At 31.0% G+C, this 17,838-nt stretch overlaps 1 protein-coding gene across 2 annotated transcripts; it reads left to right on the top strand.

The window, feature by feature from the left end:
* The first annotated feature begins 458 nt into the window (after positions 1-458).
* Positions 459-15,231, top strand: PolZ1 (DNA polymerase zeta catalytic subunit). Of its 2 annotated transcripts, XM_088228549.1 has the most exons (19): positions 459-903; positions 1,465-1,583; positions 3,697-3,825; positions 4,308-4,402; positions 4,520-5,367; positions 5,461-5,629; positions 5,747-5,850; positions 5,937-7,708; positions 7,794-7,910; positions 7,995-8,706; positions 8,947-9,138; positions 9,215-9,335; positions 9,563-9,810; positions 9,947-10,107; positions 11,588-11,725; positions 11,797-12,125; positions 13,028-13,255; positions 14,243-14,483; positions 14,797-15,231. In XM_088228549.1, exons 1-19 carry the CDS (start codon positions 897-899, stop codon positions 14,941-14,943), a joined length of 5,877 nt encoding a protein of 1,958 aa, XP_088084675.1. In that variant the 5' UTR covers positions 459-896; the 3' UTR covers positions 14,944-15,231. The 2 variants fall into 2 exon arrangements, with proteins under 2 accessions (XP_088084675.1, XP_088084676.1); XM_088228550.1 differs by lacking the exon at positions 14,797-15,231 and having other exon boundaries at positions 13,028-13,238; positions 14,243-14,424.
* Positions 15,232-17,838: the final 2,607 nt, after the last annotated feature.

The raw sequence follows: 17,838 nt of genomic DNA, 5'->3' as shown, positions 1-17,838 counted from the left end.
AGTAAACAATGGTATGCATATAGTTGATATAATATATGATAAGTATTAACCAAGTAATAGTTAAAATATTTTATTATGACAAAAATACAATAAATTGAAACACATGATTTCACAATCTAATAAAACATCACAATCTAAATATTTAAGGTAAATAATAATGCAACTCCCAGAAAAAAAAACTTTATTTGAGAAATACTCATTGTAAATTAATATAGAATAAATAAATGAGAAAGCGATGGGTATAAAATAAGAATGGCAGTATTTTGGAACTGTTTGTCCAAAAATACAGTATGTTCATTTGTTATGAAACGAAATTTTAAGTGAATTTATAAGAATATAAAATATTATCTTATATTCATGCCGATGCCATCATATTCTCAATAAAGGAAAAAAATAGTCATAGTATAGCATAATGTCTATTATCCATTTAATTTCATATCTATGAACTAGTAATAGTTCTACATTATGTCTGTATCTATGGTGAACCCACAAACAAACGTCAAGTCAAAAGCAACGTCAAAAGTCAAAACAGTCAAAAGTCAAAACCAAAATCTGTTCAATGTTCACAAATAAATTCAAAACTCTTAAATGAATTTGAATTAATATAATGACTTTTTCTTGTACCCATTAATTTTTAAATGTCCAGTAACATTGCTTGCCATGTAGTAAAAGGTGTGATCTTATCTGAAAATAAAAAAAGTAATAAGCATTACCTGTAATATTTATATAACATTACTGGAAATTGTGTAAAACAATATTTTTTTCTATCGAGAGGCATTAAACGAAATATCTAATTTAATGAATCATGTAATAACACATTTAAACAAAGCTACACAGTTTATTATTGCAAAGAGGAAATCTTGTTTAAAACTATTCTGGAAATTGCTTAAATAGGGATGAAAGGTAATTAAAGTGAATGTAGTATACTTATTTTTATTTTTGTTAATTAGAACGGGTTGTGGTCCCATGGATAGTGTCGCGGACTCCAGATCAAGAGGTCTGGGGTTCGAACCCTGCTCTACCCCAACTGAAAAAGTTTCCGTATACTGTTTATGATGGATACTAGTGACTGTAACAGTTGTCTTTATATTGGATTAAATAGAAAATTCCTTACTGTATTTATAGCTACTTAAATCAAGTGTGAATATGTCAGGTGACCAACACAGACGAGCGTTTGAATGTCTACTGACTGAGCTGGTGTTTATTTTGAAATACTCTATATCATTTAATTGTGAGCTTTGATCTGAAAACCGAAATCAAACACATGAGTGAAAATAATTTCCTTTTGCTATACCATATAAAACTTTTCACAAATCTTCTTTCTTTGATGAGTTACCTATGTGGCTTACCCTTAAAGGATTCTGCAATCTCCTGCTCCTTACATTATTAGTGTTCTATTTCTGAATATCTTATTATATTCTCTACGCTAACTTGCCTGCTCTATTGAATCTTCCTTATTTCCAGAAATCTCGGAACACAATCCATTCTCTGTAAGGTTGGTGACTGCAGATTACTATTTGAGTAAACCGATAGCTGAATTAGATGTCACTTTCTCAGAATTCAGAGGCTCCGAAGTCAAACAGGTGAATTTATTATATTATTAATTGTATTGAGAACTAAGTCTTACATGTTTCTAAGTTAAGACCGTTGAGTTCCAAACAGCTATACCAAAGATTTGAATCATTATACTGTATCTGTATATTGTAGTATTCAGAATTTCCTGTCCCAACTATTATTCAACTAAATGCTATTCTATGGCTCAAATTACTAGATATCTATTTGATAGTAACTACCAGAAAAGGTATATACATACACATAATACAAAGCTAGCACAACGTGAAGGCTTGTCAGTACCGAGGTTTGTAAATGAGTATGGCCAAAGAACTAAAATTTTTAATAAGATTCCTAAACAGATCTTAAAAGAAAATGTTAAAAAAACTAAGAAAAACACAATTAAATGGCTAATATGTAACAAGGCTTGTATTGATTATTATTTTATGTTAACAGTCATCTATTGAAATTTTGTGTAAAAAATACATATGTTTATATTACTCTTTAAATTTATATAATTTCTCTAACTTTTTGCTTTGTAAAGGAAAAATAAGAAACCTGCCGACAAGCCGGTTTCGCAGTTTAGTGGGTTTCATTATTTTTCCTTTTATATTTTCTGTTCCCCAACTTGATTTCCATTTTCTAATAGTGAGTTATTTACAACTCGTTGAAAATGCCCCCAAAATCGAAATATTTGGGTAGATAATAAGAACGCAAATATTTCCATTTAAAAAAAAATAATACAAAAAAAAATGTATGATTACATTTATATGCAAACCATACAGACCATTTACACCATACTAGAGCTAACACAAAAAAATTCCTCATTGTTCCCAAACTAAGGACTACACCGGCCCAGCACTACCACTACTGTAGTGGAATAAAACTATATAATGAACTTCCTTCATCAATTAGAGATATAAAACCACTACAGAGGTTTTCAAGAGCTGTGGCGATGTGGCTCTTGGACAAGGCACAATACTCTTGAAATAGAGTGAATTATTTATGTATATTTTTTTTACTGCAGATATGTATATATGTTTATGTACTTGTGGGAGGCAAAGTGAGTGGTGATAGCGGGTTGGTCCGCTGTCATTTGGGTGAGTATAAAAATATTTGACCGAGTGACCGTGGATCGCCTTGCTGTCGCTTCCTGCTGTGCTGCCTGCGGATGCGATAACCTACCATTGCCACACCATACAGATTCAACTTGAATCTATATTGGTACGGGTTTACCTACATAGATAGATGCAACAATAAGAAAATAATATTAAAAATATACATGGCACATTTTACTCTACTATTAGGGATTATATAAAAAAAAATTACACATTTTATTAAAATTATTTTTGAAAAGTAAAAGTGATTTTTTTTCTTAAAATACCTCATAAATATTTTTAATTATTGTTATATATTTGCTTATAAATGGATGATCAACGATTTAAGAATATGGAATAATTTGATTGGAAATGTACATTTTTTTACTGCTCTAATACTGTTGAGACAATTTCAAAGATTAAAAAATATATATACCATAAAATGTATATTATAAAATACAGCTATTTCACAAACTAGTTTTTGTGGCAAATTTTTAAGATCATAAATTTTCCAATTAATTTTTTAAAAATCATTTTAAAATCATATTTTTTTTGCACCACATAGGCCAGGAAGCCCAATCGCAGCACAGAACACCCAGGCTTAAGACAAACTACATTATATTTTTGTGTTCTCGCCGGTAATCGAACCCGGAACCTTACGTGCGTGGGTCAAGTATCTTAGCGACAATCTTATCCACCACAAAGGTCGCCTTTTTGCGAATTCTCATTTCTAAATACATCTGTTACTTGTTTTCAAACATCCCAAGAATGCATCTTTTTAAATTGGCTTACCAGTATATTTATTTGCATATCCTATTTTAACAGATCTAAAATAAATACAAGAACATAATTATGAAAAGTACTTCTGTCATTGTGTTTTTTTTTTTATGTAAAAAGGAAATAATTATTTTGGGACAGTAATAATACTAAACAGAATATCACTGTAGAAAACATCCATTCAGGTACAAGGCACATAATATGTGTTTTCCGTGACCCCTGATAGTAATCGCTTTATTTTTGCTAATTAGTTGTTTTTTTTTTCACACAGTTACCAATTTTAAGAGTATTTGGAGCAACTCCAGAAGGAAGTAAAACCTGCCTTCATATTCATGGAGTATTTCCGTATCTATATATTCCTTGTGAAGATTCTAATCCTGAGCCCAAGGTTGCATACCAGGTAGGGCATATTATGATTACTCCATTAAAATCTCACCAAAATTAAATATAAACTACAATTAACTTTCTCTGAGTTGCAAACAATAAATAGTTGTGTATTTTTTGATCTCTAATTGTATTATGTCTGTTAAAAACTAAATACAGTAAAACTCAAATTATCCGAATCAATGAGTGCCAGACGTTGTCACATAAAAACTTACTTATGCATGTCCAGCAAAGTTATTTACTTTTACAAAAAAACGTGCTGGCCGCCAGCGCCCTTTTTTGTTTGTTATAACTTCCCCTTTATTTTTCATTTCCTTAAACGATCCTGATATTTGGCAATCCTGAAAGACTAGAAGACTGGAGTTCGGATAAACAGAGTTCTACTGTAATAGAATATGTTTATGTGTTGTCAATATCAATAGGATACCTATATTGTTCGCCAAATAAGCGGAATAATTTATTTTCTTCTTCTTTTATAACTTATGTGTTCTTTTGTAGGTAGCGAATAGTATAGATAAAGCATTGAACATTTCACTGAAGCAAGCTAACTCCATACATCAACATGTTTACAAAGTCATATTGGTTCGAGGAATGTAAGTTTTACATAATTATTGTTCTTACTTGAATTCTTGATGATGCTCCTTAAAGAATGTTTCAATCAATATTAAGTATTTTTACCCATTTTATTCAAATACTTTTTTTCTTTTTAGACCATTTTATGGATTCCACACAAAAGTACATCAATTTTACAAAATATTTTTTTACAATCCCTCATTCATAAAGCGGGTAGCTGATTTACTACAAAATGGTGCTATTTTGGGTCTGTCATATCAACCTCACGAAGCTCATATAAACTTCACGATGCAGTTCTTTTTAGATTTTAATCTTTATGGAATGAGTTTTATAAATCTTGAATACATTAAATACAGAAGAAAAAGTAACTCAAATATTGCTTCACACTCTAGTAGTAATGAAGAATTATATCTCCCCGAGTCTGTTGAATTCACTAGTTGCTGCGAATATGAAGTGGATTGCTTAGCGCAGCACATATTAAACAGGAGAGATGTAATTCACGGCAATTTAGGCGCTAACCCGGGATTGGAAGCTTTATGGGAAGATGAAAAACAAAGATTAGCTCGCTTAGATATGTCCAGTACTCTTGGACTAACTCCATCGCAAGTGAGAGAAAATATTCCACCTACTGATTCCCATCTGTACCATGAAAAGAAGCTCTTAGTAAAGCTGGCCATGTATTCAGAAATGCAGAATGATTCTCATGACACTAATATGACCCTTTCTATTCTAAATGATACACCGACGGAACAGTCTAGCATCGGCATTGATCTTGGTGAATCCAAGGTTAAGTCTACCTCGTTTACCAGCAAAGCAGTATATCCTGCAGAAACTCCCGATGATAGCAATGCATTAAATGCTACTAATGTTGTACTGCATCACCCGTCTTATTTTATCAAAACTTCAAATACTTTTAATGACTCAGTAGTGGATGAATCGGTTGTACTTCAGTTAACACAAAGTCAACATTTGTCGCAAGTAAATTGTAAGTATAGTTGGTGTTTTTTTTGTTTTAAAACAATTACATATACAATAATAAAAGCATTGCATTAAAAATAAATTTCAATTAAATTTATAGTGGATAGTGAAGATATGGATTTAATGGTAATGTTAAAAGACATGGAGCAAAATATAGAAGATGATAGCATTTTAGGAACACAACCAAAAGATAATGTAGAAGAAGACGATGCTGAAGAAGATAGTTGTAACTTCAACGAGCTGTTTACTGACAAGGACGTTGTTGAAAGGTAAGATATTATAGTCTGTTTCTATTTCCTACTTTTTAAATGTATATTTTTAAGAAGATCTTTTCTTCTTTACCTTTGAAGATGTATTAATATTATTTTGTTTGAATTTTTTCATAGCTCAATTAAAAGTAGAGAAACTGATGCATCATTAGAATGGAATGATTCATTTTGGGATAATGTCCAAAATATTTCGCAGTTGGATGGTGCTTGGGATTCCGATGGTATTAATTATTTTTTTACTTTTAAATATATTATAATTATGTTATAATATCATTAGTGTATTTTCATTAATTTATTTTATTTTTAGATGACCAATTAAACGCTCATAAAACTAAAACAAAGTGCAAATTAAAAGTCGGTCTTTCCAAACCCAAGAAAATATCTGCACAACAAAAAGAAAAAAAATCATCAATATTGGAAAACAAATGGCAGTCACCAAAGCGCACCAATAATATTAATAAAAAGATTGAAGAGTTTAAAGCTGAATTACTAAGTCCAATAATAAATCCAAAAATATCTCCCAAGAAGCGATCAATAAATTTCAATCCATTAAACATTACTTTGAAAAATTCTCCATCCAAAACTATCATTTTGAAAGACATAGGGTTCTCTCAAAAAAGTCAATCAGATTCTTTTCTTAAAGGCAATGAATTTGATAAAGAGAAATTGAATTCAGTAGACCTTGCTAATAAATTACCTGAAGAAAACGACATTAACACTTTGAACCCTGATTATAGATGTGAACACTCTACTCAAAAAAATGTTTTAGTGAGTTCAAAAACGGAGGATCAAATTCAACCAAAGGAAAAAGCTTGTGAAAAAGGGTTAACCTCCTCTGGATATGATCGTCAGCAAAATTATTTTCCCGACCCAGGATCATCAAAAATTATCAAAAAATTTGGGAATGAAAAATATGTAGAATCTGCATCTGACCAGCTAAATTCCAGTATAGATGATTCACAAAATGATTTGGGTATCATTAGTTTCTATGATACAACTCTCTATCAAGATGGAAGTTTTATTGATAAGGAATACACGCATCATTCACCTATAAATGAAACAAAAATAAATTTGGATATTGAAAATAATAAAAAGGAAAATGATGACAGTTACAGTGTAAAACTATATTACGAAGAGTCTTCTCAGGAATGCAAAAGTTTCAATAATGCTATTGTTTCAAAAAAAAATCACAGCGAGGCTGAAATGAAATCTTATAGAAGAATAGTTCTGGTTCCCAAATTAAAACCTCCTTCCTATAAAGACGTAATGATATCAATGCCAGAATATAGTATCCCTCTTTGTATACACGAAACTCCATTCTATTCTAAGTTCAAAGATGTTGGAAATCAAATAGAAGTTGGCCAGATCATTTTAAAGGTCAAAAGTAAAAATGTATCTGATTTGAAGCCTTTTCAGTCTGATGTTGTCAATAATGATAGTATTGAAACATGGAGAGAAAGTGTGTTTCTGGCAAATAATATTACTTCTGATGATTTAAGTATCAAAGATTTACCCAGGATTTTGGCCAGCAATAGATCCTGTATACTAACACCCGTAACTCTACCACCGTCCGCAAACTGGGTGCGAGATTGGCTCAAAGCGCAAAAAATCCTATCTCAGAAAACTGGTATGGAACAACCAGAAGTAGCAAAAGAAAAATTATTGATGTATTTTCCAACTAGTCCCGGACAAGAGATGAACAATAGTCAAATGGAAATTTTGAGTTTATCATCGTGTTCCCCCGTGTCACTGATTACATCACCAGAACATATGGACAGTACACCCCCAGTTGTGTCATTAGAAGATAAAATAATATCCATAAAATCTACAAACAGAAAGAGAAAAAGTCTCAGTCAACCTGCAAGAAGGCTCAGACCACGCACTTTGCGTTTATCTCTCTCCAGAAAACTCAGTATTGATAGTGAATGTACACTTAGAGAATGTAAAGAACTGTCTCAAAGCTCTAGTGAATCTGATATAACTTGTGGTCAGAAGCCTGAAGCTTATCATTCCCCTACTATGGAACACGGTGGAAATATATCATTGGATTTGAATAAAAGTATCATTTGTGAGGAACCTGTAAGATAACATAATATATTAATGTAGTTTAATTTTTTTAACTATAATATGTACTCATTTTTATAAAATTGTTTTATTATTGTAGCGTCTGGACAATTTTAAAAAATGTGTTTCACCTACTGCTGAAAAAAGTATAAATCTTACAACACCTGGCTTTAAATTTTCTGGTGAGAATTATCAAGATGCTCCAACTATTCACGAGGCATGTACAAACAGTATTTTTTCATTTCGTTATCTAGCAATTTATATTGTATAATTATTTGTATAAACTGGGAACCTTTTTTAGAATGAGTATTTGACTGTCCTAGTTCTAGAGGTCCTAACCTCTACTCGTGGAGACATGTACCCAGACCCAGCTATAGACCCGATATTAGCTCTATTTTATTGCATAACAAATGACTGTCCCTCTGACCACATTCTTCCGCAGAAGGAAAGTGGAATCATCGTATCTAAAGAAGATCAATTTAAACCTCAGTACAACGAGACATCTTTTTCATACCTGGGAGGAATTGATAAAAACAGTAAGATTGTTTTCGTTGATGGGGAAAAAAAGTTGTTTGAAGAAGTTTTGAATTTAATTGCCAAGTGGGACCCGGATATATTATGCGGTTACGAGATAGAAATGCTGTCTTGGGGGTATCTTTTTCAAAGAGGTTTCATCTTAGACTTAAATATGGCTTCTAAGATTTCGCGAGTGCCGCTGGATGAAAAGGGAGAGTGGAAGAAGTCTTCGCAAGAAATAAAGAGAGACATCAAACTTATCGGGCGGATCACTTTAGATGTTTGGAGACTATTGAGGCACGAAATTGCATTGACAAGTTACACATTTGAGAATATAATGTATCACATAATGCACGAGAGGGTTCCTCAATTTTCATTCAAAACATTATACTTCTGGTGGAGTCATCCGTCTGGTTTGTTAAAATCTCTCACTATGGAATATTATCTAACGAGGGTTACTGGTATTGTTCTTATACTACAGCAGTTGGACCTTGTAGGTTTGTATATTCATTTTATTTATAAACTACTTTATGTATGTACATTTTTTGTTTGCTGAACGATGTATTCTAATATAAAAGATGCATCAATTTTTGACTGAGTCAAGCATTGATATCTGCTCTGTGAGCTTGATTGGTGTTTTTTAAATAGAAAAAATATTGATTTTGAAAAAAGCGTAAAATACAGAGTAACTAGTGATGCCGACAGTGGATTTTTTTAAAATTACAAAATGGTTACAGGCAGAACATCCGAATTGGCTCGCTTGTTTGGTATCCAGTGGTACGAAGTAATGTCACGCGGGTCCCAATTCCGAGTGGAATCTATGATGATTCGTATGACTCGTCCCAGGAACTATGTTCTAGTTTCTCCTAACCTCCAGCAACGAGCAGCTATGAAAGCTCCAGAATGCTTACCACTTATTATGGAACCAGGTAGGATAGAATAAAAAATCAACCTTCTATGCTCGTTTATTTTAACAGAATGTCCACTGAAATTTTATTTTTTTAGAATCTCGTTTCTACAGTGATCCTCTGATAGTTCTCGACTTTCAAAGTCTGTATCCATCGATGATGATTGCATATAATTACTGTTATTCTACGTGCCTGGGAAAGGTCAAAAACATGGGAAGGTGAATACATATTTACTGTGTACTTTTTTGTTAATAGGCATTTCAACTTTTCCGCCATAAGCTGACAAATTGTCGGGCTAAGATGTTCTTAAAAATAAAATAAAAAACTGTCTAGATAGTCTAGTTATATAGAGGTATATGATTAGGAAAAGCGTTATCTGCTGTTGAAAACTGTGAAGCAGTTAATTATGTCATATTAATTCACTAGTTGTAAAACCTCTTTTCAGAGATGCTCCTATTGAGTTTGGCTGTACTCAGCTTAAATTACCACGTCGGTTGCTTGAAAGATTACACAAAAAGAATTTAATAAACTGGTCACCGTGTGGAGTTGGTTTTGTGAAGTCGGCTGTAAGGAAAGGTGTCCTCCCGATCATGTTACAGGATATATTGAATACGAGACTGATGGTAAAAAAGGCTATGAAGAAACACAAAAAAAATAAAACGCTCCAAAAAATTTTACATTCTCGTCAACTCGGTGAGTTTATTGAACGAAATAGTTAGTGCACGATGAATGTGCATGTGAATAATGTAACAAAATACATGCCTATGTAATGGATTCCGGATGAAATATATTCTAACATCTTAAAATAATTTGATGTTGTTTTCCTCAGGGCTAAAATTGATTGCTAATGTGACTTATGGGTACACGGCAGCTAATTTTAGTGGGCGGATGCCGTGTATAGAAGTGGGCGATAGTGTAGTAGCTAAAGGTCGAGAGACGCTAGATAGAGCCATCAAATTAGTTGAAAATACTCCCCGGTGGAATGCAAAGGTAAGTAACAGGATGATCCTCATAAAGCGTGAGCGAAATAATACACCTGGGCAAATTGTTTGATGTAAAACTAAATTTTATTAATATCTTAATAATATTATTAACATAACAAACAAGAGCATCCAAACATTAGAATTCCAACTTCACATTTAATTTGTAATTTTTTTATATGTAGCTCTAGTTCATAGTCAGTTAAAATATAATTTCGTTGTGTTTAATTTCATAGTCAATTAAATATAATTCCATTGTACACATTAAAAACATAGAAAGAAGTCAAATAATGTTTTTGAAATTTTAAATGAAATATTCTCTCAGAAAACATAAATGACACATTTCTGTTCGATACAATTAATTTACATTCATTTAAAGATCGTAGAAAAATAAATGACTTTCTTTTTTATCGAGAAAACGCGGTCTGTCTTTTCTTCATACAAAGGTATTCCTGTATTTTCTCCCTGGATTATAGCATTAGAGCAGGAATTGTTTTTACGCACTAGATATTTACCATTGGCACGTCTCTAGTGTTTTGCTTTTTGATCAATTGTTTCTTATGGGAGCTAGGACCATCCGAACACCCATAAAAGCACCCAGTTTTATCATCCATCTTCGGATATACGGTATACAAATATGGTTTATAATATTGAAAAATGGAAACAGTACCGACACAGAAAATTTCATTCTGATACTCTTTCTTAAAAAAAAACCCAATCGTTTCACTGGGGCGCTAAAAATGAGACAACGAAACCTCGATTTTGTCCATTTTATGTTCAAATATATATTCAAATTTATCGGCCACTGCATATCCTCTTAAATTCAGAGTTCTATTGTTGCGAACTCCTGAATCTTATCAACTTTAAAATAACAAATCGAGTTACTAGAAGAACAGAACTGTTTGCAACTACATACGTAGATATTAACTATGCACAGCACTCCGATTCCGCCTTTAAATTTTTTAGGTAATGAATTTACCTATGATCTAAACATTTTTAATACAACAAATTTTAAAAAAAAGTCATAATGAATAACCACAAATTTAGTGATTCAAATATAAAATTTATAAAATAAATAAAAAATCAATTATTCATTTTATAATGTTCTTAAATACATTATTTAACTCCCAATTAAAGCCAATATAAAACTTTCCTTCTTTTTCTCATAATAATTTTTCTGTTTTTTAATGTGTATGCTTACAGAATATCTTAATACTCTTATTAATGTTTAAATTTTATAATATTTTAATATTATTTAATTCATATTATTTAGTTAATTTTATTTTAGTTTGACATGTTTTTTCTCTATATTGCTGTTTATTTATTTATAATACTGTATCTGGTGCGTAAACATCTAATAATGTGTTTACTATTTTTTGTAATGTGTTTTTATAAGCATACTTTTTCAGTTTACACACTTCTTCTAAATAATGTTATTTTTGTTGGTGTTTGGTAGTTTTTGTGTGTAAAATGATTTTTTTCCTTTCTAGGTTGTTTATGGCGATACTGACTCCTTATTTGTCCTCATTCCCGGAAGAAGTAAGGATGATGCGTTTGATATTGGAGCAGAAATTGCAGATGCCGTTACCAACGACAATCCGACACCTGTGAAACTCAAACTAGAAAAGGTAATTTTTTTATGGTTGAAAACTCAATTATGCTACATTACAAATACATCTTAAATATTTTTGATTTACAGATTTTTCATCCGTGTATTTTACAAACAAAAAAACGTTATGTCGGCTACATGTATGAAACCAAAGATCAGATCACGCCGGAATATTGTGCTAAGGGGATAGAGACAGTCAGACGTGACGGATGTCCTATTGCAGCGAAAATGCTAGAGAAAACTTTACGCATTCTGTTTGAAACTTTTGACGTCAGCAAGGTGAAGACTTACATCTGTAAGGAGTTCCAGAAGATCATAGAAGGAAAGTGTAATATTCGTGACTTTATATTTGCCAAAGAGTTTCGAGGATTGCATAATTACAAGCCAGGAGCAAGTATTCCCGCATTAGAAATTGCCAAGTAAGTTATACACGTGTCATGTTATTACATAGTATTACATTATTATTATTATTTACAAGTGCATATTTGTACTTACGAGAAAAGGAAAAGAAAAAAATGTTCCTTTAAAGGAACTGTCTTAAGACAAGATGATTTTTAAGCTTATAGGTTATCCTGGAAATTCTGCTTTTTTAAGTTATGACTGTTTTATCGGATGTGCGTTATTTACTTATGCATGGTTTATTTTTAGATTTTACCTATAAATAAAAGTCAATTATTTAATCTGTAATACCAAATACTAAACGGTCACTAGAACCCTAAATAATACTTTTTAATTTGTGAGATTGGCTTTAGTTTTTCCATTTATGTCAGGTACTCATTACCTACATATTAATTGTTTGCAACAAACTGCATGTTTCCGAATATTTGAATTTGTTTCTGCAAATATTTGAATTTGTTTTAGATTTTTTTTATATTGCCCCGTGCCCAGGAAAACATTTTATAGTTTTATTGATTTTTTGTGTAATATGTACTATTGATTATAACATAGAACACTAACTAACCCGTGCATATGGGTCGAAACCTCTTTTTACACGGTTTTGAAATAACACAGTACAATAATGAAATAAATAAACTATTCATAATATGTTGTAATATTATAATTATTATACTGTTCAATTTTCAAATTCCCTACGAATGTGTATGGGCGAGGGAAGAGTGATAATGAACAAGCATTTAGCTGTCAAAATAGCGAATAATTTTTGTCCAAGGACCTATCCTTTCAGTATCCTCTTTTTTTACACAGTACTACGTGGAACATATCCCCCGTGTAAAAAGAGTTTCGGGTGTAACACTCTTTTACCGACTTAGATTGATCCACTCCCCGATCTATTAAATGAAATAAATAAGTAAAACACTTTCAGACAATTCAAAGTCCAAGACCATCGTAAGGAGCCGCGCGACGGCGAGCGCCTTCCCTACGTCATAGTGTGCGGCGCCCCCGGGGAGGCCCTCCTGCGCCTAGCGCGCCCCCCGAGGGACCTGCTGCAGGACTCGAGCCTGCGCCTGAACTCGCTCTACTACATCACGCGGGCCATCATCCCCCCACTCAACCGCTGCCTCACTCTGCTCGGGGTAGATGTCAATCTGTGGTGCGTCTAAAATGTTCCCTCAATAGATCTTCACAGGTCTCAGTGTCGTCTGTAGATTGTATAACACTGACCCCCACCCTTAAGAATAAGAATATTGTCTTAATTTACTTCAAGGAAAATTTTTATGAACTTGTTACGTTTATAATATGTGAGGAACGGGTTGGATATTTCAGTTGTGGCTTGTTTTCGGAGCTTCTTCGCATTTGCTCTAATGACGAAGAAACTACAAAAATTCGCCAGGAGAAGGCGGACTTTTGTCTTTCATCTCTCGGATATAAATTAAGGCAAAATTATAGATTATATAAAATGAGGAATTTTTTTCTTCAACTTTTAAAAATGATTACTGCATTATTTTACTGGGCTAATACAATTTTTTCTTTTATTTTAACGTTATTGTAATTTCAATTTATTTAATTCCCGCTATTATTTTTACTGATAACGTAACTTTCACCTCCTAGTTATTTGAAATCTGTGGATTTTTTTTAAATAGACATTTATGATTGATGGACTAATTATTTATTAGTATTTAAATTGTGTAAATTTTGAAATATATATTTGTATATTTTTTTCATACATTTCATAGAAGTTTTGCCATACAATTAAAAGCTTACGTTGTTATTACAATCCAAGTCCAATAAAACACTTTTTAAATACAATTTTGAATAGCACTATCTTTCTCATTTAAAAGATTCACAAAATCAACATTATACAGCAAATGTGACTCACTTTTGCACAGGCACCTGTCTTTCTTGCTCAATTAGGACGAATAAATCTATGTTTTACATATAAATATCTATATTTTTCAATCCCCCCAGAAAATACATTTTCTTGGTTAATTGTATATTCAGCGGTCTACCACAGTTTGATTCCTGACCGAGTCAAAAATGAAATATTGGTTTCAACTGTATGTCTAATGGTAATCTATCGATATCTTATGATAGATTTAGTTAGTCAATTTATATGGTACTTCTGCCTGTGTTGTTTTAGGTTTGCAGAAATGCCCAGAAAGGTAGTTCAGTATTATCCAATCCTAGATGAACAAGGGAATGAAACAGAGGGTAAAAAAAGCACAATATCGCAGTACTTCTCCAAGGTCAACTGCGCTGGATGTGATGTCCAAACAACTGGAGGATTGTGCCAAGACTGCATTAATGTTCCGCAGAAGACAATGCTTATATTGCAGAGTAAAATCAATACTTGGCAAAGGAGATACAATTTAATAAATAAGGTTTGTGTGTATATTGTTTGTTAAATATTGATAAAATTTTCATAGAAGTTTATTTTATTACTTCTCATTTCTATTTTTATTCAAATTAAAGTCCAGTTTTGACATTTTATTTTCCTTGCACTCGCCATATCCCATTTTGAATACCTATTTACTTCTCATTCTGTAAATTCAAATTTTCACAGACAAAACTATCCTAGATATTGAGTAAAGACAGTTCTATAAACCTTAGAAACTGATCAACCTTAATGACTTTTTTCAAACTTTTTTTTACAAAGAAAATATTTTAACTTAAATCATTATTAAATGGTTACAGATTTGCCAATCATGTTGTAGCCGAAGTAGAAATACAGAGTGTATTTCAGTTGACTGTCCGGTGCTCTTTCGACTGACTTCAGCGAGACAAGATGCTGAACAAATACCATTCATAAAAAAAATGTCACAAAAATTACTTGAATTCTAAAGGCAATATTATATAATATGTATATTTATTATTACATGTAAAGTGATTTTATAATTATGATAGCTTTTGTCAGAAAATGTATACATACTATGTAATTTCCTATGCATAAACAATAACACCTTTAATGCAGTGTAGTAATTTACTAACTTTGTTGCCAGCATTGTCTTCCAACTAATATTATTACTCTGTTTCTTGTTTCTATAGACATTATGTAGTATGTTTTAAACACATTTTGTACAAAATCAGAATTTACTATTCATCTCCAAGCCGTTTTTCTCAAAAAGAAAATAATTCACCATCTGTAATCAACTGGTGTTGTATAATTACATTTTTAAATTTATTATGCAAAAAGTATTTTTGAAATCTATTAATTTTCTTCAAAATTTTCTTGATGAGTTTTGATTTCAAGATTGAATGAATTTCATTTAATTTATGCTAATTTATTTTGTACTTTTTTTCATAAATATTTCGTTTTTGATAAGTGATACCCCATATAAAGTGATATTAGTAATAAAATATATTATCAGTTATGTGATGTAAAATAATGAATTTGTAATAAAAATATATAAGAAAACAAACTTTAAAATGTATTAATATTATATTTATGTGCGTAATATTATGTATTATGTAAGAGAAGTACTTAGTGTAAATAAATAATTGTGATTGAAATAATCTTCAAACCAATTGTTTAAAAAAAAAATTTAAATACCTTAGAATCTTTTACAGAATATTTTCTTTTCTTTTATGTTACATAAAAATATTAAATCTGTCTATTTATTATAGGAGCAAAAATTCAACATTTCTTGTATACCCACGAACAGACCATGCCTTTGTGGAATTTTTTTGTTTACTATTTTTATTTATTTGACGGACTTATGCAGTCCATGAAAAATACAATTTCTTATAATAAATACAGGCACTAATAAAATAAAATACAACTAAATAAAATTAAAGCTAGGACAAAAAAAATAAAAATTACTACCTCAAGACAAGATCCAATTTTACTGTTAATATGTATTTCATTTCTATGTAATTATCCTTTATTTTTTAAAACTCTATTTTACCTCTTATGTATACTGTAAAAAAAACTTTAAAAAAATTAAAAATTAAAAAATCTATTCATATAGCCTTGGCCATATGTATTAGGGTACCCTAAATAAACTAAGATATATTTGTTTGTGGTGGGATTAAAAAAAAAAAACAATTGGTTATTAACACTGGTTTGTTTATAAACTATATTTTGTATAGGTTTGTAGATATTCACAGTCTCGGTTATCAATATGTATCCTTTTTGGGTGATCTTTTAAACATTGACCATAAATGATTCATTAGATTACATACGGTGACTGTACAGGCCAATTAACAAGGTAAGTTATATTTTTTTAAACCACTCAATACTTTTATAAAAGTATGGCGTTGAGTGTTGTCCTGTTGAAAAAAAAACACTGTTTTGGACTTAGAGTAATAGAATACCTAATTGAGTCGCCCATACAAAGAAAAACCATTCTATGATTATTGACCACGAAGTTAGCTACAGGATTACAGAAATACAATGGGCCGCAGGTACTTGGGTTGAGAATTGCAAGCACTAACCAAAACCGTCCGTTACACGTTTGTTGTTAAACTAAAAACCAAACAAAATTTTGGAACACTTGTTCTATGCAATAGAGGTTAAGGGCTTCTCTAGAGAATTATTACTCTGATGTTTTGGGACTTGATATTATGTCATTTAATTTAAGGAGTTAAGAGAGCTAATTTTTTTATAACTTTCAGCCTCGTTACCTAAACTACAGACGACGCCTCCTCATTGTAAGGGGTAAAATTTTAAAGCTGCATTCAGCTCTGCAAAAATCTTTGAAGACGTGTTTTGACTGTGTTTTTGGCAACATAGTAGTCTTTATTCTGCTGGGTTTGGGCCAATTTTTATAAGAATTTGATTCTAAAAATTGAATAAGAAATGAAAATATTTTTAATAAGAATTTGATTCTGATAAAATGCCCTTTCTGAGCCCAATAACTATTATTTAATTAAAAAATATTTTTTAACTGATACATAAATGTATAATGTAGGAATACTGAAATTTTTAACACGATATTTATTAAATTCATGGAGATATTAAAGTTGTGTAATAAGCTACACATCACCGGGAAGGGAGGTTTAAGGGATTGATAAGAGATTGGCCTGTCTACTAACAATTAAAAATAAATATTGCAATATATTTATTTATTGTTTATTTATTTAGAAATAAAATAATATACAAATATATTTTTATGAGAATCGTTTATTACATGATTGAAAATAAGATAAAATGAAAAAATTTAAAATACATTTAGGTAAAATATTTTTCAAATCAATATTTGCGTTACTTTTACATTCACAATATGTTGAGTACAATTAGATTGAAATCATAAAGCATTAAAGGGTAAAGTTATGTGTAGAATGGATACATAATTAATTAATTATTGCATAAAATTGCCGAGAAAAAGTAGCAAATATGTTTAGAAAGGTTTAAATAATGTTGAAATATTTTTTTTAATTAGCTATGTATGTACATCGCATTGATTGAATATTTAAAAAATTAATTGCATACATACAAACATATTATATGAGGAAGGAAAATCTCAGATTTATTTCACAGCAAGTTTTCTTGAAAGGACATGAAATATTGCTTGAACACGACACCCTGCGAAGTTCTTCGTACAGTAAATTTTTTAGTGAAGGGAAATTTGAATGAATTTACATTTTTCAAACATATCTAGTGCAGAAAGTTCGATAATGTTGGCTGGGGCAAAGAATTAAAAATTCCTTATAAGTAATAATAATTCATATCAATCCCCTTTTCTGTACTTCCACGCAAAAATTATATAGTTCAGCGCAGAATACCATAATCTAGGA

This window comes from Micrasema longulum, unplaced genomic scaffold (genome assembly GCF_059751315.1).
Source record: "Micrasema longulum isolate JH-2025_06_02 unplaced genomic scaffold, ASM5975131v1 h1tg000594l, whole genome shotgun sequence".
Lineage (NCBI taxonomy): Eukaryota > Metazoa > Arthropoda > Insecta > Trichoptera > Brachycentridae > Micrasema > Micrasema longulum.
This window is presented reverse-complemented; position numbering and strand designations above follow the sequence as displayed.

What these genes read in the sequence shown, in the direction of transcription:
- PolZ1 (XM_088228549.1), top strand. An exon ending in TTTACATTCTCGTCAACTCG is followed by an intron (nt 9,811 to 9,946) that starts GTGAGTTTATTG and finishes TGTTTTCCTCAG; the next exon opens with GGCTAAAATTGATTGCTAAT. An exon ending in GATACAATTTAATAAATAAG is followed by an intron (nt 14,484 to 14,796) that starts GTTTGTGTGTAT and finishes AAATGGTTACAG; the next exon opens with ATTTGCCAATCATGTTGTAG.